Here is a 22193-nt window from a genome sequence, read left to right as displayed (position 1 = left end):
CCATTGACCAGAGACTTAACTGGACCAGCCACATAAATACTGTGGCTACAAGAGCAGATCAGAGGCTGGGTATTCTGCATAGAGTGTCTCATCTCTTGACACCCCAAAGCCTTTCCACCATCTACAAGGCACAATTCAGGAGTATGATGGCATACTCTCCACTTGCCTGGATGAGTGCAGCTCCAACAAAACTCAAGAAGCTCGACACCATCCAGGTCAAAGAAGCCCGTTGATTAGCACCCCATCCACCACCTTAAACATTCACTCCCTCCACCACTAGCACTCCGTGGCTGCAGTATGTACCATCTACAAGATGTATTGCAGCAACTCGCAAGGCTTCTTCGACAGCATTTCCCCTAGAAGGACAAGGGCAGCAGGCGCATGGGAACACCATCACCTCCAAGTTCCCCTCCAAGTCATACATGATCTTGACTTGGAAATATATCGCCATTCCTTCATCGTCACTGGGTCAAAATCCTGGAACTCTCTTCCTAACAGCACTATGGGAGTACCTTGACCACATGGACTGCAGCAGTTCAAGACTGCAGCTCACATCACCTTCTCAAGGGCAATTAGGGATGGTCAATAAATGCTGGCCTTGCCAGCGATGCTCACTACCCAAGAACAAATTTTGAAAACCTTCTCCAAAGCCTTTACATCCTTCCTAAAGAGTGGTGCCCAGAATTGGACACAATACTGCAGCTTAGGACCGAACTAGTGTTTTATACAGAGTTAGTATAATTTTCTTGGCTTTTGTATTCTATGCCTTGATTTATAAAGCCCAGGATTCCATATGCTTTATTAAGCGCTTTGTTAACCTGTCCTGCCACCTGCAAAAATTTGTGCACAAGCAACTCCAGGTATCCCCTTTCGTGCACCCACCTTTAAAATTGTACCGTTTATTGTGCATGGTCTCCCCTCATTCTTCCTCCCAAAATGTATCATCTCACACTTTTCTGCATTGAATTTCATCTGCCATGTGTCCGCCCGTTCCATGAACCTGTCTATGTCTTCTTGAAGTCTATTACTATCCTCCTTACTGTTTACTACAATTCCAAATTTTATGTCATATGTTGGCAGAAACTTCGCTTTTGCTGCAAGTTCATAATCCCAACCCTTTCCTTCCCTCATCCTCCAAATCTGCGGTGGAGTATTCACAAAACAAATTGAAGTCTACATCTGAGAGTCTATGCAAGCCATATTGTCGAGTAGTGTTGGCCGTGAACTTACCAAGCAGATTATTAACATACGTATATTAGTTAAAAAACATTTTGTGGAAATTTGCCTCTATTAGTTTTCATGAAGAGTAATCCAGATCAGCATGTCATCCAAAATATACAATAATAAATGAACCTTGCAATTTTTCAAATTGTTAAAGGAATAGGAAAACGAAGTAGCAGTATCAGCTTCCAGATGAGTTTGACAACCAGCAAAATATTGTTGTCTTACTCCTACACTTTCTGGACAGGCAAGTCTCCATTTCTTAGTGTCAGATGGAGGAAAGAAATTGCACTTGTGACAGTACTACATTGGCCTTGAATTTACAGTCGGAGGGATACCAGAAGAATATGCCTCCGAACCGAAAAAAAATCTGAACATATTCTGGTGTCTCTGGAGCTTCAGATTCTTCGGGTCCTGGGCCTGCAGGCGTATGCCCGCATAAAGGCCCACGGATCCCAGGGGCATGTGATTCGCAAGCGTCCATGGGATCACATGGGCTCAGTCAACCAATCAGAAACGGGGATTCCTATGATGCTTATGGGGATTCCATTTACGTACAGAATCCCCATAAGCATATTAGAAATCCCTAAATAAATAAGAATTCACAACACTTAAATAAAAATAAATGATCACATGTTCAAAGTTAATTAAATGACCCTTCAATTAAGCATTTAAAATAAAAATTTAATTTTTTGAAAAATAAATGTAAACATTTTAAAACGAAGATCATGGATTGGCTAACTAACAGAAAACAGAGAGTCGGGATAAGTGGATCATTTTCCGGTTGGCAAACAGTAACTAGTGGGGTGCCGCAGGGATCAGTGCTGGGACCTCAACTAATTACAATCTATATTAATGGCATGGATGAAGGGGCCGAGTGTAACGTAGCCAAGTTTGCTGATGATAAAAACATGGGTAAGAAGAGCAAATAGTGAGGAGGACACAAAACATCTGCAAAGGGATATAGACAGGCTAAGTGGGTGGGCAAAAATTTGGCAGATGGAGTATAATGTGGGAAAATGTGAGGTTATCCACTTTGGCAGAAAAAACAGAAAAACAAATTATAATTTAAATGGAGAAAAATTGTAAAGTGCTGCAGTACAGAGGGACCTCTGAGGGTCCTTGTGCATGAAACACAAAAAGTTAGTTTGCAGGTACAGCAAGTAATCAGGAAGGCAAAATGGAATGTTGGCCTTTATTGCAAGGGGGATGGAGTATGAAAGCAGAGAAGTCCTGCTACAACTGGACAGGGTATTGATGAGGCCATGCCTGGAGTACTGACTACAGTTTTCATCTCCGTATTTAAGGAAGGATATACTTGCATTGGAGGCTGGTCAGAGAAGGTTCACTAGGTTGATTCCGGAGATGAGGGATTTCCCTTATGAAGATAGGTTGAGTAGGTTGGACCTATCTATACTCATTGGAGTTCAGAAGAATGAGAGGTGATCTTATTGAAACATGTAAGATAATAAAGGGACTCGGCAAGGTGGATGCAGAGAGGATATTTCTACTCATAAGGGAAACTAAAACTAAGGGGCACAGTCTCAGAATAAGGGGCCGCCCATTTAAAACTGAGATGAGGAGGAATTTCTTCTCTCAGCGGGCTGTAAATCTGTGGAATTCTCTGCCCCAGAGAGCTGTGGAGGCTAGGCCATTGAATATATTTAAGGCGTAGATGGACAGATTTTTTAACAATAAGGGAGTAAGGGGTTATGGGGAGTGGGAAGGGAAGTGGAGCTGAGTCCATGATCAGATCAGCCATGATCTTATTAAATGGCGGAGCAAGCTCGATGGGCCAAATGGCCTACTCCTGCTCCTATTTCTTACATTCTTACGTACTTCAAACAGGCCAAAATTTACCTAAACTTATTCTAAATGTATGTGTATTTTTTAATCATTTAAAAAAATTTATTTTAACAACTATTTTAACCCTTACACTGGTAAACGGCGGCCTAATGCCTGCTTTTACCAGGCATAAGGGTTTCATGGGCATTCGCTTAGCAGTAGTAAGACAAATAGCCCAACTCTGCTCCAGCAGAAGTGTTTTTGCAGCGGATGCGAAGAATCTGACAATGCGCAACTCGACAGATCGCAAGTTCTGGGTTTTCGTGCATACGCAGCGCATGAAGAAACCTGGAACTTGCGGGGCCATTCTGAGCACTTGTATGCGTACGCCGTCATCGGCCCCATACCCGATGAGCTCCTCCCGGAGTCACAGTGCGGATTTCGTCCCCTATGGGGCACAATGACATGATTTTTGCAGCGCGACAGCTGCAGGAAAAATGCAGGGAACAACGCCAGCCTTTATACATGGCCTTCTTCGACCTTACAAAGGCCTTTGACACTGTCAACCGCGAGGGACTATGGAGTGTCCTCCTCCATTTTGGATGCCCCCAAAAGTTCGTCATCATCCTCCGCCTGCTCCACGACGACATGCAGGCCGTGATCCTTACCAACGGATCCATCACAGACCCAATCCACATCTGGACCGGGGTCAAACAGGGCTGCGTCATCACCCCAACCCTCTTCTCAATCTTTCTCGCCGCCATGCTCCACCTCACAGTCAACAAGCTCCCCGCTGGAGTGGAACTAAACTACAAAACCAGTGGGAACCTGTTCAACCTGCGCCGTCTCCAGGCCAGATCCAAGACCACCCCAATCTCTGTTGTCGAGCTACAGTACGCCGACAACGCCTGCGTCTGTGCACGTACAGAGGCTGCACTCCAGGGCATATTCAATGTATTTACTGAGGCGTACGAAAGCATGGGACTTACGCTAAACATCTGTAAGACAAAGGTCCTCCACCAGCCTGTCCTCACCGCACAGCACTGCCCCCCAGTCATCAAGATCCACAGCACGGCCCTGGACACCGTGGACCACTTCCCATATCTCGGGAGCCACCTATCAACAAGAGCAGGCATCTACGATGAGATCTAACACTGCCTCCAGTGCGCCAGTGCAGCCTTCGGCCGCCTGAGGAAAAGAGTGTTTGAAGACCAGGCCCTCAAAACTGCCACCAAGCTCATGGTCTACAGGGCTGTAGTAATACCCACCCTCCTGTATGGCTCAGAGACATGGACCATGTACCGCAGACACCTCAAGTTGTTGGAGAAATATCACCAACGATGTCTCCGCAAGATCCTACAAATCCCCTGGGAAGACAGGCGCACCAACATCAGCGTCCTCATTCAGGCTAATATCCCCAGCATTGAAGCACTGACCATACTCGATCAGCTCCGCTGGGCAGGCCAAATAGTCTGCATGCCAGACACGAGACTCCCAAAGCAAGTGCTCTACTCGGAGCTCCTTCATGGCAAACGAGCCAAAGGTGGGCAGCAGAAATCGCTACAAGGACACGCTCAAAGCCTCCCTGATAAAGTGCAACATCCCCACTGACACCTGGGAGTCCCTGGCCCAAGACCGCCCTAAGTGGAGGAAATGCATCTGAGAGGGCCTCGAGTCTCAACGCTGACAGCATGCAGAAATCAAGCGCAGACAGCGGAAAGAGTGTGCGGCAAACCAGTCTCACCCACCCCTTCCCTCAACGACTATCTGCCCCACCTGTGACAGAGTCTGTGGTTCTCATAATGGACTGTTCAGCAACCAAAGAACTCACTTCAGGAGTGGAAGAAGTCTTCCTCGATTCCAAGGGACTGCCTATGATGATGATGATGATGATGAAAATCCGGACCATTATCTCATTACAGCTGCGGGCACTGTACTTTTAGTGGAAATATTGTGGAAGTTTGATGAGGCTGCATTGTTGGAGTGGAGTGTTGGTAGAAAGGAGCCAAGTTAGAGATGTGGCTCAATTTTTCCCAATGCCGTTTTTTGGCGTACTGCAAGAGTTATGCCTGTTTTTTTGGGCCCCGACTACTCAAAAAAAAATAACTAGCAAGTTTCCCCATTCTATTTTTCGAATTGGCGCTGCGCAGCCTGTCCTTTAGCTTCGGGGGGTGGAGCCGAATGTCTGCATCGAAAAAAATGGTTCTGCGCATGCGTGAAAAAAAAGGGACATTTTTGACGTGATTGTTATGGGCGTGCGCAAGCCCAGTACAGCTCCCGGTCTGGATTCTGCCATTTTTAAAGAGCCAGTTGTGTGTGGGAACTTTAATTCTCATTGGAAAAATCAGAGCTGCAATACAAGATGCAATGCAGCTCAAGGACCAAGAATTTCTTACAGGATGAAGTGGAGGCACTGGTTACTGTAATTGAGGCTAGATGGCACGAGCTGGACACCAGCAGAGGTCACATAAAAGTTTCACCAAAAGAAATGAAGAAACGCTGGAACCAATTTGCAAAAGATTACTGTGCAATGGTGACCACCCCGAGGTCAGGAGGCCAGTGCAAAAAGAAGTGGTAGGACCTTGGTCAAGCAGTTAGTGATAGTAATATTTTCATTTATTCACTGGAATTGCAATTGTAAATGTGACCATCTGTATATGTCGCACCCAGCAGAAAGACACCCTGTCTAAAAAGTTAAATTTTTTATCTTTGCAGAGGAAGGTGGCACACAACAAAAGGGAAAGAACTCGAACAGGAGGAGGCCCAGCAAATCTGCACCCACTGACACACTTGGAAGAGAGGGTCGCTGCTTTGATGGGTCCTGCCTGGAGAAAAGCAACCACCACTGCACAAGCTGGGCCCACACTCGAGGGAGAGGGCAAGTCCTGAAAATTCCAGTCTGGCTTTGCTAAATGTTAAGTACTGTGTGGGCTAGCCATGCTTTGGTTCATGGGGGTGTCTCCGCCAGCTACGCTTCGGTTGTTGCAATGTGCCATTCATCATGGTCCTTCAAATCAGGCTGAAACCGATGCAGAAGAAGATTCAGACGCGGGCGATCCTGAAGAGAATATCTTCCAATCCTGCCTTCCAGACCAAGACCATGGGGTTGACGGAGGGGATGGATGAACCCTCCACTGTTGTACTCACTCTGGAGGAGGTGCAGGTGCTCCCCATTGAGGTGCCAGCCCCTTTCCTGATTGGTACGAGTGTTGGTGGGACAATCCACAGTCCGAGGCTGGGGATTCCAGTGGGGTGCAGCGAAGAACACCCAAGGCTCCACCGTCCAAGGCTGCGGGTCCCATTGAGATGCAGCGAGGCACTCCCTGGGCCCCACTGTCCGAGGCTGCGGGTCCCAGTGGGATGCAGCAAGGCACACCCAGGGCCCCACCATCCAAGGCACACCCAGGGTGAGGAGGGGAAGGAGAGCTCGACCGCGCTCTCCTGAGGTGCAGGATCTAACAGATGTGGTTCAGATGATGGCAATGAGTGCAGAGAACATTGACCTTACACGATCACTTCTGGACACCATCATTGGGATGGGTGATGAGGTTTTAGGACTGTCGGGAGAAGTAACAACATACTCATGAGAAATGGGAACACTGTCCGAGAAGCTGAGGGAGGGAATGTCGCAAGCAGCTGATATAATGTCGGTGCGCATGAGGGAGGGAAGGTCGTAGATAGCTGATGCGTTGTCAGTGAACATGAGGGAGGGAATGTTGCAGGTAGTTGAAACACTGTTAGTGAACATGAGGGACGGAATGTCACAGGTAGCTAATACACTGTCGGCGAACATGAGGAGGAAATGTTGGAGGTAGTTGAGACACTGTCAGGGCACATGAGGGAGGGAGGGAATGTCGGAGTTAGCTGCTGCAGTCCCTGCACCCATTGACAGAATCAACTGCCACTCTCACTCCAATCCCCAGACCAGCCTCTGAAGAGGCCCAAGCCGGGCCTTCCATATTACCGCCTGCCCCCACTCCCATCAAGAAGTGCGCATTACCAGGAATGTTCGAAAGAATAAGCTTGGTACCAACCCGAGAAACGCTGCGCAACTGCCTGTGGGGAGGGCTAGAGTTAACAAGATCAAGTGCAGCGGGCAGTCTTAGAATAAGGAGGAGGAGAGATGGGTGCAGCCTTTCTTTGCTGCTGTTGTTATTATTATTGTTGTTGTTCCTGTTGTAACTATGCTCAAATTAAAAGTTTTTTGTAAGTTATGTAAATTTACAAGTTTAAAAGTTTGTAAGTGATTTTGAAGTTTTTAAGTGATCTTAAGAGTTTGTAAGTGATCTTATCTGAAAACTTTAAAGTTTGATACAAGAATATTTTAATTAAAGTTAAGTTAAGTACAAACAAGTGTTTGTTAAACTTTTGAATGAAATATATTTTAAACTATAACTGAATCATTTCCATTATTTATTCCATTAACACAACACAACATTACGGAACAGGTCCAAACAGTAAACATGGTCCATTTGAAATAGTTGCCGTTGAGCCTTCAGGCAGCAAAGCGAGGCCATACCCCTTGTCTCCCAGCAGCCAGCTCTGTCCTTCTGGCTGCTCCTAAAACATGGCAGATATAGCGCTCTCGCATAGGATGAACGCATCATGGGTCCTCCCAGGGTATCTTGCATCAACTGACATGATGCGATGTATGTCATCACACACAAGCTGCATATTAACAGAGTGGATGCCTTTTCTGTTCCTATATATCTCGGAATCCACTAAAGGTGCTCACAAGGTGATGTGGGTACAATCAATGCAGCCCTGAACCTTTGGGAAGCCAGCAATCCTGGAGAAGCCCACAGCCCTTTCACGCTATGCCTGGGCAGTCATGGGGAACTTTATGTAGTCGTTCCTCCAGGCATATAGTGCAGCAGTTGTTATGTCCTTGGATGCTCTAATAATGACTCCACGAGACAATGTGTTGTACTTGAACTGTTGTGACCTTAGTCCTTTATTTGTTATCTCCAGAGTGAGGATCACACCTGGTGGCCTGCCTTTTATACTAGGCCAGGCACACCAGTACAGGTAACCTACAAGTCTCCCTCTGCTGTGCCCTCTGGTGGCACACCTTGTGATAGTACCAACAGTAGCCATGTAGGATACATGACATCACTCTCCCCTGAGCCTTTATGACAAATCGCCTCTGCATTGACTGTGCTCTGGGCTTAGCTCTATCTGGGCTCTATCTGGGTGACCCTTGGCAGGTCGTTTCAATCTTGGGTGAGTGGTTGGTGCAGTAGAGTGCTGGTGGTTGCTGTTTGTGTGTGTCCCTGACCACTCCATTCTCCCCCGACCCCCCGCCCCCCTCAACATATAGATTATGCCGGAGGCTCATTGCATTCATATTCAGTCAAATTCAGAAAAACAAGTTTGCATTACATTTGTGGTTCCATTGTGAGACAAGTACGTTAGATTGGTGAGATACATTATCGATGCGGTGACCAGTGCGTAAGGACAAACTAGTTCCAGAACTTCTGGATTGTGTCCCTGCAGTCTGGTGGCGGCATGGTGACCAGTGTTGGCAGTGGGAACCCAGTTAGCTCAAGCTGCCTGCTCTTGGGGCTGTTGCTGAGGTTCCTAGCGTCGGGCAGATTCACAGATGCCTGTGACATCCCTGTCCTTTCTTTGCGCCCTCGATCGCTGCTGCTCCCTGATGAGTTGTCGTCTAGCAGTGTACAGGAACTGCTGACTCTCTAGCCTGGGCGTTGTTTGGTTTGGGATCCTGGCTGGTCCCAGTCCCCTTTGGGGGGACTGTAGCGGGTGACTCTTCATTTCCGGGCATGGCCTTGGTGGCGATGGGGTCTGGCGGCTACGCCTTAGCACAGTTTGCTCTTTCAGGCTCGTGGCGGTTGGTTCTATCGGGTGCCTGAGAGGTGGAGCCGATCAGGGGCAGGGTATCAATACCGGTGCCGTTGCCCTCCTGAGATCGCTTGCTCTGCAGGTCTTGTGTATTGGCTGATTGTGGCCACACTACATGGTGCATAACGCTGGTCCCAGGGACGCAGGCTACAGCTGGACCTGTGTGCTCCCGATGGGTGGCTGCCTGCTGCATTGGCTACGTGCAATTGAAATCCTACACCGCACAATTTTTCATTACTCATTATGGATACTCTGTAGTTCCGATCGTGATCGCGTGATTTTTCCTCGCTGGTTGCATGTACATAACTCTGATCATCACTTACACACTTTATCTCTAACTTACAGTTGCTATTACATTGCTTGAGTGTATGGAACTGTCCCTTTAATTGTAGTGGGTTGCAGGCCTCCTTAAGAGATCCTTGCTTTCTTTACCCCAATCCTCTTCTCTGTTTGCTGCCACGTGTTGCTCTATTGGCGCTGCACCTTGTGGTCTGGCCGCTGCCAGCTTTTTCTTCAGCATCTCACCTCGTGGTTTGGGCGCCATCTTTCCTCCATCCACAATGTCGACTGCAGTGATCCTCTTCTCCCCGGGTACTGCCACCGAAGCTGGGAAGTTGCCTTTGGATCCGATTTTCTTCCCCCAGAGTCCTGCCACTGGAGCCTGGAAGGTGCGTTCAGGTCGTCTCAGCTGGATCATCTCCACGCAGTCATGCTGAGTGGTCTGTGCCTCGGGTGCTGTGCTGGTCTGCTCTGGTGCCGGGTCCACCCTCAAGTGAGGGCTTGCTGTGCCTCCGAACGCGGAGGACGTCAATCGCTGGAGGGGTGAAGTCTTCCTACTTCCAATGGATCTTCTCCATCCACCTTCTTCCGAGTAGCATTGGTCCATCACCTGCAACAATCCACAAAGGTAACTTGTGCACCACGCCATCATGGAGTACCTTTACATTCGCACTACCAACGACTGGGATAAGTTCATCGGTGTAGGTGAGCAGCTTTGCCTGAACCAGGACCAACTTGGGTCGTTCAGCTTGATTGTCCCATAGCCTCTCAAAGGCTTCTTGATTCAATACTGACTGGCTCGCCCCCATGTCCACCTCCATGAAGACTGGAACGCCATCTATCTCGACTTCCATCCTCAACGGGGAAAATTCGGTGGTGCAGGTGAACATGCTATATACCTCATCGTGGGGCTGAGCTGCCTCTCTGCCTATCGTTTCATAATCCGTGCTGGATTCCTGGCCATCTGCAGACTATTCATCGACACAGTGAGTCATATTTCTCCTACACATTCGCTGGAGATGACCCTTTGTGCTGCAGTCCTTGCATACATAGTCTTTAAAGCGGCACTGGTGAGCCCGGTGATTCCCTCCATAACGCCAGCATGGAGCTACTCGATTAGCCCCCCTCGGCAGACTCTGAATTAAGGGACTCAGGGGCCTGTTCTCTCTCCCGAGAGGGTTCGCGTTCTACAGTCCAGCCTCTAAAAGGCGCCACTCTGTGTACAGTACCTGCCGGGTTTGAGTCCTGAGGGCGAGTCATCTGCCGAGAGCCGCAGGTTGAGGTCGTGAATGACTGGCTCACAGAGATGGCCTTCTGCAGTGTGACTGTGGTATCCGCGACAGTAGCTTATGAAGAATGCCCTCATGGCCAATTCCGATGACAAAAATGTCCCGCAGCACTTCATTCAGGTGGTTAACGAAATCACACGGTGCCACCAGCCTCCTGAGGTCTGCGGCGTATTTTGCAATTTCCTGGTCTTCGGTGGGTGTAGAACCGGTCTCTGGCTGTGAGGATGCTCTCCTTGGGCTTGGGTTGCTCATGGATCAGGGTTACGAGCTCCTCGTACGTCTTGGTCGTTGTCTTCGCTGGTGCCAGCAAGTCCCTGACGAGGCTATAGACGGGGGGCCCACAACTGGTTAGCAGGATTGCTCTGCGCTTATCAGCCAGTGTGGCCGGGTCATCTCCTGCCAGGTCATTTGCTGTGAAGAAATGGTCGAGCCTCACCATAAAGGTGTCCCAATCATCACCATCAGCAAACTGCTGCAACGTACCAAGGGTAGCCATTTTCGCGTGAAAGTTCGCAATCTCGTCGCCAATTGTTATATCCTTGGATGCTCTAATAATACCTCCACGAGGCAATGTGTTGTACTTGAACTGTAGTGCCCTTAGAACTTTATTTGTTAACTCCAGAGTAAGGATCACACCTGGTGGCCTGCCTTTTATATTAGGCCAGGCACACCTGTACAGGTATCCTACAAGTCTCCCACTGCTGTGCCCTCTGGTGGCACACCTTGTAGCCATGTAGGATACATGACAGCAGTCACCTGCTGAATGGAGATATGTGTTGCATGTTGAGAAATGGCGCACATATCCCCAGTTCTTGCCTGGAATGATCCAGATGCATAGAATGAATGTGCAGCTGTAACCTTCACTTCAACTGACAAAGCAGTCCTCCTGATGCTTCTAGGTTGTAGGTCTGCTTTTACTAACTTACAGATCTCGGTTACTACTTCTTTGCGGAAATGCAGCCTTCTCACACAGTCTGCATCACTCAGGTGCAGGTATGAAAGCCTATCTCGATATACCTGGCGTGGGTAAGGCCTCCTGCCCATCATCCTACGTGCTCTGAGGTTCCTCATGCGATGACATTGAATCAATCGTCTCCTCCGCAGCACCATCATGCAGAAGGTTTGCACGAGGTATGGCATTGTCAGTATTGCCCCCATGATTAAATTTAAAAAAGGAGGCAGACAAAAAGCAGGAAACTATAGACCAGTTAGCCTAACATCTGTGGTTGGGAAAATGTTGGAGTCCATTATTAAAGAAGCAGTAGCAGGACATTTGGAAAAGCATAATTCAGTCAGGCAGAGTCAGCATGGAATTATGAAGGGGAAGTCATGTTTGACAAATTTGCTGGAGTTCTTTGAGGATGTAACAAACAGGGTGGATAAAGGGGAACCAGTGGATGTGATGTATTTGGACTTCCAGAAGGGATTTGACAAGGTGCCACATAAAAGGTTACTGTGCAAGATAAAAGTTCATGGCGTTGGGGGTAATATATTAGCATGGATAGAGGATTGGCTAACTAACGGAAAATAGAGTGTCGGGATAAATGGTTCATTCTCTGGTTGGCAACCAGTAACTAGTGGGGTGCCGCAGGGATCAGTGCTGGGACCCCAACTATTTACAATCTATATTAACGACTTGGAAGAAGGGACTGAGTGTAACGTAGCCAAGTTTGCTGATGATACAAAGATGGGAGGAAAAAGCAATTTGAGAGGAGGACACAAAAAATTTGCAAAAGGACATAGACAGGCTAAGTGAGTGGGCAAAAATTTGGCAGATGGAGTATAATGTTGGAAAGTGTGAGGTCATGCACTTTGGCAGAAAAAAAATCAAAGAGCAAGTTATTATTTAAATGGAGAAAAATTGTGAAGTGCTGCAGTACAGCGGGACTGGGGGTACTTGTGCATGAAACACAAAAGATTAGTATGCAGGTAAAGCAAAAGATCAGGAAGGCTAATGGAATCTTGGCCTTTATTGCAAAGGGGATGGAGTATAAAAGCAGGGAAGTCTTGCTACAGTTATACAGGGTATTGGTGAGGCGACACCTGGACTGCTGCGTACAGATTTGGTTTCCATATTTACGAAAGGATATACTTGCTTTGGAGGCAGTTCAGAGAAGGTTCACTTGGTTGATTCCAGAGATGAGGGGGTTGACTTATGAGGAAAGATTGAGGAGGTTGTGCCTCTACTCATTGGAATTCAGAAGAATGAGAGGTGATATAAGATTATGAGGGGGCTTGACAAGGTGGTTGCAGAGAGGATGTTTCCACTGATAGGGCATAATCTTAGAATAAGGGGCCGCCCATTTAAAACTGAGATGAGGAGAAATTTCTTCTCTCAGAGGGTTGTAATTCTATGGAATTCTCTGCCCCAGAGAGCTGTAGAGGCTGGGTCATTGAATATATTTAAGGTGGAGATAGATTTTTGAGCGATAAGGGAGCGGGCAGGGAAGTGAAACTGAGTCCATGATCAGATCAGCCATGATCTTATTGAATGGCGGAGCAGGCTCAATGGGCCGTATGGCGTACTCCTCTCCTATTTCTTATGTTCTTATGTACCTTTGCAAAAAATTCAAAATAGCAGGACAAGCTTCTTTGTTCTCTCTCTCCCTAAGGTCGACGCCCTAGTATGGTCCACACCCAGGTCTGTGCATGCGCAATAGGCTTGCTTAGACAGGAAACACCCTACCCCCCCCCCCCGCTCCGGACTTCATTTGATGCTGCTGCTGCATAGTGTAAGGGTTCACATGCCTTCAGTTCGGCTTCCACACACCCCCACCCCTCGGGCTTCTTTTGATGCTGCTGCATAGTGTAAGCATTCTCTTCCCTTCAGTTCAACTTCCACACACCCCCACCTCCCCACGGGCTTCTTTTGAAACTGAGCCCCTGTGTCCGGGCGAGGTACCGATTTTTCCAGCCGACACTCCGAACCTTGAGCCCGGTTTGGAGGCGTTCGGTGGTGGCACGGTACTTTGAAAAACATCCCAAATTAAAGAATTGCATTAAACTTCCATTTTCTGCGTTTTAAGTTTGAAACAATTAAGCTTCATGATGCATATTTAATGTGTTCTTGACCCCCTCCAAAATTTCGTCTAAAAACAATGGCGTTTTTTGCGCCAATTTTATGATGTGCGCTGGTTTTTCTTAAGTGCCCAGAAGGTTCTTTGGGAGTGGTCACATGCGCCGTCCTAGGAGAAATGTAAGTTGGCCAGACTTGCATAAATGTGAAAAACTGGCGCAGACATCAGGTTACGCCCCCAAGACACAAAAAGAAACTAACCTAAAAAAATCGTTACTGAGTTACGCTGGCGCGCAATCCTTGGGGAAACTTGGATATTTTAATTTAGGCCAAAAAAAGCAGCGTGCGCCAAAAAAATGGCGCAAATCACTGGGGAAAATTGAGTCCTATAGCTTTGATTCACTGACCTGTACACCCATCTAGTGAGGTTCGGCTCTGGGAGTACAGTCTCGCTGAATTTGTGCTATTGTCTACCAGACAGAAAATCAGTGCAGCAGGAATCTGAGCTTGAAAGCCTGAAAATGACTGTTGGCAATATTAACGAACGCTTACCATATTCATATGACATTCCTCTGTTTACATTTTAACAGAAATAATATTTTAAAAAGGTTAACATCTTTGTTAAAGGAGCAGACAGAAAAATATATGAATATGTCAAATGCCTGTTTGCGAATATCATCAAAATTAGTTTCTTAGCAAAATTATTTCCATTGTGAACTGATTTTTGCAGCCTCCTTTATAATGTCATTCACAACTGTTTTTTATTGAAATCTTTCAGTTTCCTTTGAGGAAAAATATCTAATTTCTCATCCAGCATGCAAGCTAATTTACTGAACCAGACAGACTATCTCACTTCGTGTGCTGCCTATACATTCTTTTTAAAAATTAAAATGAAAATTAGTTCCTAAGAATGAATTTATAAACTGTAAAAATTAACAGCAGAACATTTTGCAGTGACTTGCTACCATCACACCTTCTTCCAATTAGCTTATAAAAGTCATTTACAAGAATGAGAAATGGGAAAAGTAACATTGTGCAGGTACCTTTTTATTGTAATGAACTACTGCCTGTGCAGCCCAATAAAGTGAATGCAGTTTCTTTAAAGTATCTGCACTTTCAGTTTGATGTGCATTCATTGGTTGTCAAATGCACAAAAGCTGTCTGGACAATCATGTAGCTGCCCTTTCATCCTGCCAGCATGAAGACATTTAGAAAAATCAACTAATGGCAGTACTAGTAGTCAATTGATTTTTAGCCATAAATCAATGGAATTTTTCTACTTGCTGTTCTGAAGTGGATTAAATGCAAGATTTGGAGAGCACCTGTTGTATTCTTTAAATATGTGCGAGAGAAGGCTGCAACATATCCAATTTAAATATTTTCAGATGGTATGCTCTCTAATGACTAATTTAAAATGAATAATGGTAGTACAATCCATACTAGATACTCTAAATGCAGAGTATTATATTTTAGTAAAACTCATCCGGCAGGTGAGACACTGATAAAACCATATACCATTATAACGGCTGTAACACCGTTTACTACTACCACATAAATACTGATAAAATGAAGGTTGTCAAGAGGAAACATGCTGTGCTATCACTGGATACAATATTTACACAACTGGCAGACCCCACTGAATAACACAGTAAGTGAATAAATAAATGACTACATTGCTTGTACGTTATTGAGGTAGTTTCAATATCATGTTCCACAGGTACACAATATGGCTTCTGCTTATATCATCGTAATAAACACAAAACATTTTTCAATACATATTAAAATAAAAATCAATTGTTAAATAAAAAATAACAGAGTTACCAGTAGATTAATCTAATGTGTTTAATACAGTAGAGATCAACACTGAAGGTAGATGTATATGTGACAAGGGTTAACTATCAGGATAAACAATGCAGCTTCTGGTTAAAAAAAGCGTCATTACTCTTGTCACCTGATTTTACTGCAACTGCCAGAAATCCCAAGAATTCACAGTAAATTACATTTATAACAAAGAACAGCTGGCTTGGATTTTGTTAACCAGGTTATGTCTAGGGATTAGAATTTCTGTAATTAACCACTCGAGCTTTACTCTCATGGTTTATTACATCATCTGAAGCTCTCCATTGTGACACATTTCAAGCCAGCTATTATCCCCTAGGCAAACATTATTGACAGGAGATCAGGATTAATTCCTGTTACCATAGATAATTCAGTATTAATACACACTTTAAAATCAATTTACTAAAAGAGCACCAGTGTAAAAAACTCTTTAAATACTGAATTTTCTCCCCACCTTCCTTTATATAAACATTTCAATAATGTACTATCTTTAAGAATCGATAGGTAAAATAAAGTACAAAGGTAATTTCTTCTTATCTGAATAGCAAGCTTTTCTAATCTTTAGCTAGGATGTACAAAAGAAAGGAAAATCATCTTAGATGTTTAATAGTTAAATTTGGCACTCTGGCTGCAAGTGGGATTAAATATGACAGGCTTGATGTATGTTTTACCTTAATCTGAAGGTCTTCAGAGCTTCCAGTCTGCATGTAGAGTGCAAGGAGCTTTGGCAGAACATTTGCCACAGCAACAGCACGTGCATGCTCTGGAGTGTGTCTTCCTATCTGCCCCAGGGCCCAAGCAGACGCTGCCTTAATGTGGTCTTCTGGTTCTTCTGACAGGCAGATAGCCAACTGAGGCACCCCCTGTAGTGTTGATCAGAAGCACAGTCTTAGTCAGAAACACTACATGTGATAGGCTTACACTAATAAGCAATTTTAGAAAAAAAACAGTTCTTTATTTCTATCCTACACATCTTCCTGATGACTGAAAGAGCAGTTCAGCACACAGCTGCTCAGTATATTAGAGCTGGCATTTTTTCAGTTTGACAGAATGTCAAGGATAGTGAAATCCTCAGCTTGAAGCACCATTACTTATATAGCCACTACTGTATCATTTTACAGTGGAAAAATACACAGTAAATGAAAAGTAACATATATTAAGAGAAGTCACATTGCAACTCAAACCATAACTTTCAACTGTTAAAAGACATGTAAAAATTTACTTTGTTCAGTTGCAATTAAGAAATTAATTATTTTTCTTACATGTTGTTTGCATATATAAAACCAAATCAAAGACAGGTTTGTGTCCTAGATTAAAATTTAAAAAATAAGAACTATTTTAGTAATGCAGAATAGAACAATTTCAATTGAGTTCAATAATATTTTAATAAAAGGATTCTGCTGAGGAAAGATAATTGGGATATGTATGCATGGGGCATCTCACTAGTTCTTTGTCTAACATTACATTGTGACCTTTCTATTTTGGCAGCCCTGATGGACTAAAATGCCACACTGATCAAAATAACTACTGAAGGAAAATGCTAAATTCTTTTGTTTTAGCTTTTGTTTTGCATGCATTATTAAATCAAAATTAATTATGATAGATTTTACAATACTGTGATAGTCAATGATATTTTCACATGTTATGAGAATTTTAAATTTAATGAAAACTACTGCTAATGCAACTAGCTCATGCTGAGTTTAAATGGTCCTCTAAACATTTTAAAACCATTTAAAATAGTCTAAACATGTAACTGCAGATCTAAATACTTCAAATTTAAACCCAGAGTTCGCTTTTATGTATTGATCACTGAACAAGATAGAGAGCCTAACAGTAATAATTAACTCAAAAGCATAAATCTGTTTCACCTTGTGCTAAAACAATCAGTGTCAAGGTAAAGACCCATATATACACAGGATTTCTTATCCAACATTGCTTAATGTGGAGACATACAATACTTCTACCTGTTTGATAAAATGACAAAATTACATCTCTGGCAGTTTTCTCAACTTTCTACAAAAATACATCTGAATATTTTTAAGTGCAACATTTCCTATAATTCTATGAATGTTACAGGATGCGTACTTTAACTTGTGTGCCTAACCATAACTCATTTTTTGCCAACTCAGATATTACTGCATTGCATCACTAGCCATGACATGTCTAACAGACCAGGTTTAAGGAGCCAAGCAAGTTTTATTAATACTTTACTTATCTACAGAACATAGTGCAGCAAGTGTTCTTGAAATTATGTATATAAAAAATGTTAAAATTCTTTCTTGGATTGGTCACCATTGTAGAATGCCAATAATATGAAATTCCAAACTCATTTATTGTGAGTGGAAATAAAAGGACTGCCTGACACTATAGCCTGTCTGCCGTTGTTTGAATTTGTTTTGTTAGTTCTGAGCTCAGCCACGAGGAAGTACAATGATTAACAACAGAGTATTTTTGATGAAATAGAAATGAGCAATGCTATTTCACCCTGTTAAATTCCAAACTGACATTAGTAATGTTGTAAAGGATTCCAGTCTGGACATTTTGATCCTTCTGACTAAGAATGTGTCTGCATGTCAGGTGTTGGAACAACATTTCTTTTTACACGTAAATCAAATTTATTTTATTAGCAGAGGACTACTGTGGCACAGTGAATTTCGAGACTGCCTTTTCACTTCTGGAGCCTCAGACTGATGGGATGAATGTCTCCTCACTCTGACAGCTGTAAGGATCCTAAGTGAAATCACACTTTTTAGTGGGTGCTGATCTACATCACAAAACAAGTCTTACTCAGAGAGGCCCTAAGAATGGTATAGTGCATAGAAAGATTCACACCGATGCAAAAGGGAGTGTTCTTCTGAGGTCAGGGATTAAAATACATTGTTGAGGAAGTGTAAAAGGACTTGTACTAAATACTTGGTCATGCTTTACCTAGCAGTGCTCAATGCTGACACTGGAGCCTAGTTTTACGGATTAGCATTATTTTCGTGCCAGTGTCAACCCATTTATTTGAATAGAGTTAATGGCGGCATTACAATGACATTGGTTGAAAACTCTAGGTTAATGTGTAAAAGGGGGGAAAAGTTTAATTTTTTGGCACTGACATCACCTTGTCAAACACAAACCAGCACCAAAATATTAAATTAAACAATTTAAAAAAAATGTAATAAGATTGTGTAGGTTGTTTTTTTAAATCTTGGCTGGGCTGTCAAAAGGAAATAGATGCATAGAGATAAGACACTAAAATAGAGGAGAGAGGAAAGGAGAGAGAGAGAGAAAGTGAGATCTCTCTCTAATGGGAAAGACATTTCTTTAAAAGAACAGCAAGCATTTACATCAATGCTGCACCTTGATCTGGTAATTAGAGCTGCATTCGTAGTCAGGTGAGGCATTAATCCCAGGTTGGGGGTTAATTGAGTATCACGTCACAGCATAGCACTCCAGCTAGAAGCCCTGACGATGACTGTATCAGATTTTATTCATAGCACAAATTACTGTAATTAAAGTATTTAAATTCAAAGTCATAATCAAGATTTACTTTGACACTTTCTGTATTAAAATGAAAATAACAAGCTCCTTCTTACTGAAATAGAAAGAAATGAAATAATGAGCAACACAGAATTTACATCTGCAACCTCATTTCTTCTGGGAGTACTAACCAACAAATCAATATACCACTGAACTCCAATATGCTTTGCAGCTAGATTAATTTATAGTCTTTTTTCTAGGGCCTCATTGTAATGGTAATACGCAGATAATGAACCAGGCTCTAACCTTGGAGACGATCACTGCCATTGCCAGGTTCTCTGAGTGAGCAGCCACATAGCCAAGCATCATAATACCAGGCAGCCTGACATTACTTTTAGAATCACCGATATAATCAATGACAGCAGCCACACCTCCTGTATTAACAATAAGCTGAGACAACTAGAGGAGGTGAAAAAAACAAGGTGGTTAGTCAGATTCTATCAAATAAGACAGCAAAATATCATCTCAAATTAAAGTGACCGCTTTCATCTATCAGTGTATATACATTCTTGTTATAGGAATACTGTATTGTTTCTGTTTGTCCATTTGTATTCTAAAATTAAAAAAGATGAATACTACTGCTTTACTCTGCTGTGAAGTAAGACTTGTGCCTCCTTAATGGTATCTGAGCAGATGGAATGTTGCTAACAGCTAAATGAATTAACCACCAGTACTACCTAACCTGGATCGCCAATGGCTAAAGTAAAATTGGGAGGGTGTTTAATTATTTGTTATCTTTTATCAACTTTCTGGATTCAGCTAATTGCTTAAATTTTGCTCTGTATATCTCAAATTACTGTCATTCTTCATGGAGTATGAGAACATTTGAGATCACTTGAGAATATATAACATTTGTAGAAACGCTGACAAAATGAAGCAGCCAAATATCCCCATTTAAAAAATCAGTCTTTTCATTCAAATGCCTACCGTTTTATACCATCTCAAATATTTTTCCAGTCTGGTCTTGACAACATTTTCAGATTTTTCAATTACTTCAAATTAGTTTTAAGGTTCTGTGTTTTTTTTAAATTGGAGGAGCTTACTATATCCAGCGAGGTATATGCCAGATAAATAGCGTCAACAGATATTTTAGAGAGTAAAATAATGGAAAAAGAATCAGAGGTACTTATAGATTGGGTCATAAAAGATACTATGGAAGCAAGGCGAGGAGTGTCCATTTGTAGCTGCAGATGGTGTCTTTTGTTTTGATTAATGGTATATTTCAGAAAATGATCCTGCTTTTCCCTATTTGATACCGACAATAAGAATTTGGATTGGCTACACTATAAATCTACTTGTGATATAAACAATACAACAAAGATATTTAGATACAGTGTCATGTGAAATAAAAAAAACACTGATCATGAAACAGTTGTCACCGTCACTGAGGCTTCTCCCGCTCAGCCTCTGTAATTTCGGCAAAATCCCATTTACACGCATAAACAAGGTTTCTATTGAATTTCCGCCAAAGTTATGGCAGAGGAGCAGGAGATTCCCTGAGGAAATTCCCGGCATTTGTATATATAATTAATTGAACATTAATGGTAATGGTATCCCAGTGAGGTCAGCAGGATGGGGTTATTCTTCATGATGTCACAAGTCAAATACTGCTTCAGTATTTAAATATGAGTGAAAATATTATTTAATAATGATATAACAAAACAAATCCAGATTGCATTTTTCAGTATGTAACGTAAAATACCATATGGTGCCCCTGAATATGAACCATAAAAATCCTGCATGTAATCCTCTCCTTATTTTATGGTTGTAATCTTAATGAAAATTATTTTTTGTACTGTAGGTTTTGCAAATTTCTCAACAATCTTGTAAGATATTGTTATTCAGGAAAAAATATAATAAATAAGCTGTTCTGTTGTAGCACAGGGAGATTCAAGTCACAATAGTGTATAAACTACTATCGTTCACTGGCATTGTCTAAAATTAACCAGTTGCATAAAGGCAGATCTGATGTATTATGGACAGATTTATATTTCTCTCGATTTTAAACATACATTCTTCAGCTGAAGCTGGGAAGTAAAAGTAATAAATAATAATCTATAGGAATGTAAGAAATTGCTTATTAATATGTCTAATCAAAATTGTATAGTGAAAATCACTATCACTAAATATAATACACTCAGAATCTCACTGTTTAAAGGGGTAATATTGTTTTGTCTATGTTTTAGCTTTACCAGAAAGAAAAAGTAAAATAAATTATTATGACAAGTGAATTTCTTCAGCAGGTTTGCCTCAACTAACAAACTTTAGATGATTGTAGAATTTTAAATGAAAGACATTTAAATTAGTTTCGAAGATTAGAAATGGTTTTACCCTTTAAGTAGTGGCAGACTGTACATTTAAACTGTTCAGTTATGAGTCCATCCCATCTCAATTGTATATATTAAAAAACATCTTGAGTGTCATGTGTGTTGTTTTCGAATATGTTGATTGACCCATACGAACCAATAGTATTATTGGCCCATGGATAGCAAAAAGATGAGAGAATCACAACACAAGTTTGCGGCTGCTGCTGGGCTCTGCAGCACCATTTTCATTCCCATGCCAACCATGGACCCAGCCTCTGTTCCTGGGCCATTGGATTCTTTTTTCCAATCTCGTGCCATTCCCGGGGGACTCCCCCACCTCCTATTATCTCCTGGACATAGCACTGAGCTTCCCCAATTCCCACATTCAGCCCCCCAGACAATGACAATCCTCTTTTCTGCTCCTCAAACCAGATCCCTGCTCCCCAATAAGCAATACCACAGACGATGAACCAGTAAATTCTAATTAAAGATAAGTTAGTACAAAAATGCTAAAATGGTGGTTTGCATAATTTAGGCTTGTGCTCCAAAAACAGATGATCATGTTGTGTACCTTAAAAACAAATAAATTAAAATGTTATCAACTGCTTTATAAATACATAGGTTTGCAAATGTCAGTGTAAGCAACATTTAAAATAGTGCAAGCTACCATTCGGTTCTGTCTGTACAACATCTGTGACAATCTTTCAGCTACTTCGCTGCACTCTTAAAATCAAATGTGTTTACCTCAGGTGTGTGCTTGGCAATTTCCCGAATTAGAGTTGCAACATTTTTTTTCACAAATTCATCTGGGTCCTTTAGGCATGTTAGAACAGCGGGGAAAATTTCTGCTTCTACAACCATTTCAGCCAGATCTACAGAATGCTTTGAAATCTGACCAAGAGCTGAAAACACTTGGCGCTATAGAACACAGAACAATAGCACAAGAATTCAAATTCGTGGTTAGAGCTGCTGAGCTAAAAGAATTAAATATGCAAGGAATGATTAGCCATAAGGCTACTTTAAACTGAGTTTTAAAAATATGGAATAAAGGCAGCACTGATAAGCTATTAT

At 42.8% G+C, this 22193-nt stretch overlaps 1 protein-coding gene across 3 annotated transcripts in view; it reads right to left on the bottom strand.

Annotated features, from left to right (window-relative positions):
• spag6 (sperm associated antigen 6) overlaps nucleotides 1–22193 on the bottom strand; it is a 237255-nt gene that overhangs the window by 32047 nt on the left and 183015 nt on the right. For 2 of the 3 annotated variants that reach the window (XM_070880078.1, XM_070880079.1), the window contains exons 6-8: nucleotides 21867–22040; nucleotides 19063–19215; nucleotides 15963–16154 (exon numbers count right to left, since the gene is read on the bottom strand). In XM_070880078.1, coding sequence (XP_070736179.1) covers nucleotides 15963–16154; nucleotides 19063–19215; nucleotides 21867–22040 — 519 coding nt within the window. The remainder of the gene's footprint in view (nucleotides 1–15962; nucleotides 16155–19062; nucleotides 19216–21866; nucleotides 22041–22193) is intronic. The other variant, XM_070880080.1, reaches the window with a different exon arrangement.

The sequence above is a fragment of the Pristiophorus japonicus genome, chromosome 5 (assembly GCF_044704955.1).
Source record: "Pristiophorus japonicus isolate sPriJap1 chromosome 5, sPriJap1.hap1, whole genome shotgun sequence".
NCBI lineage: Eukaryota > Metazoa > Chordata > Chondrichthyes > Pristiophoridae > Pristiophorus > Pristiophorus japonicus.
The sequence above is the reverse complement of the archived record's forward strand: the minus strand, read 5'-3'. Positions and strand labels throughout refer to the sequence as shown.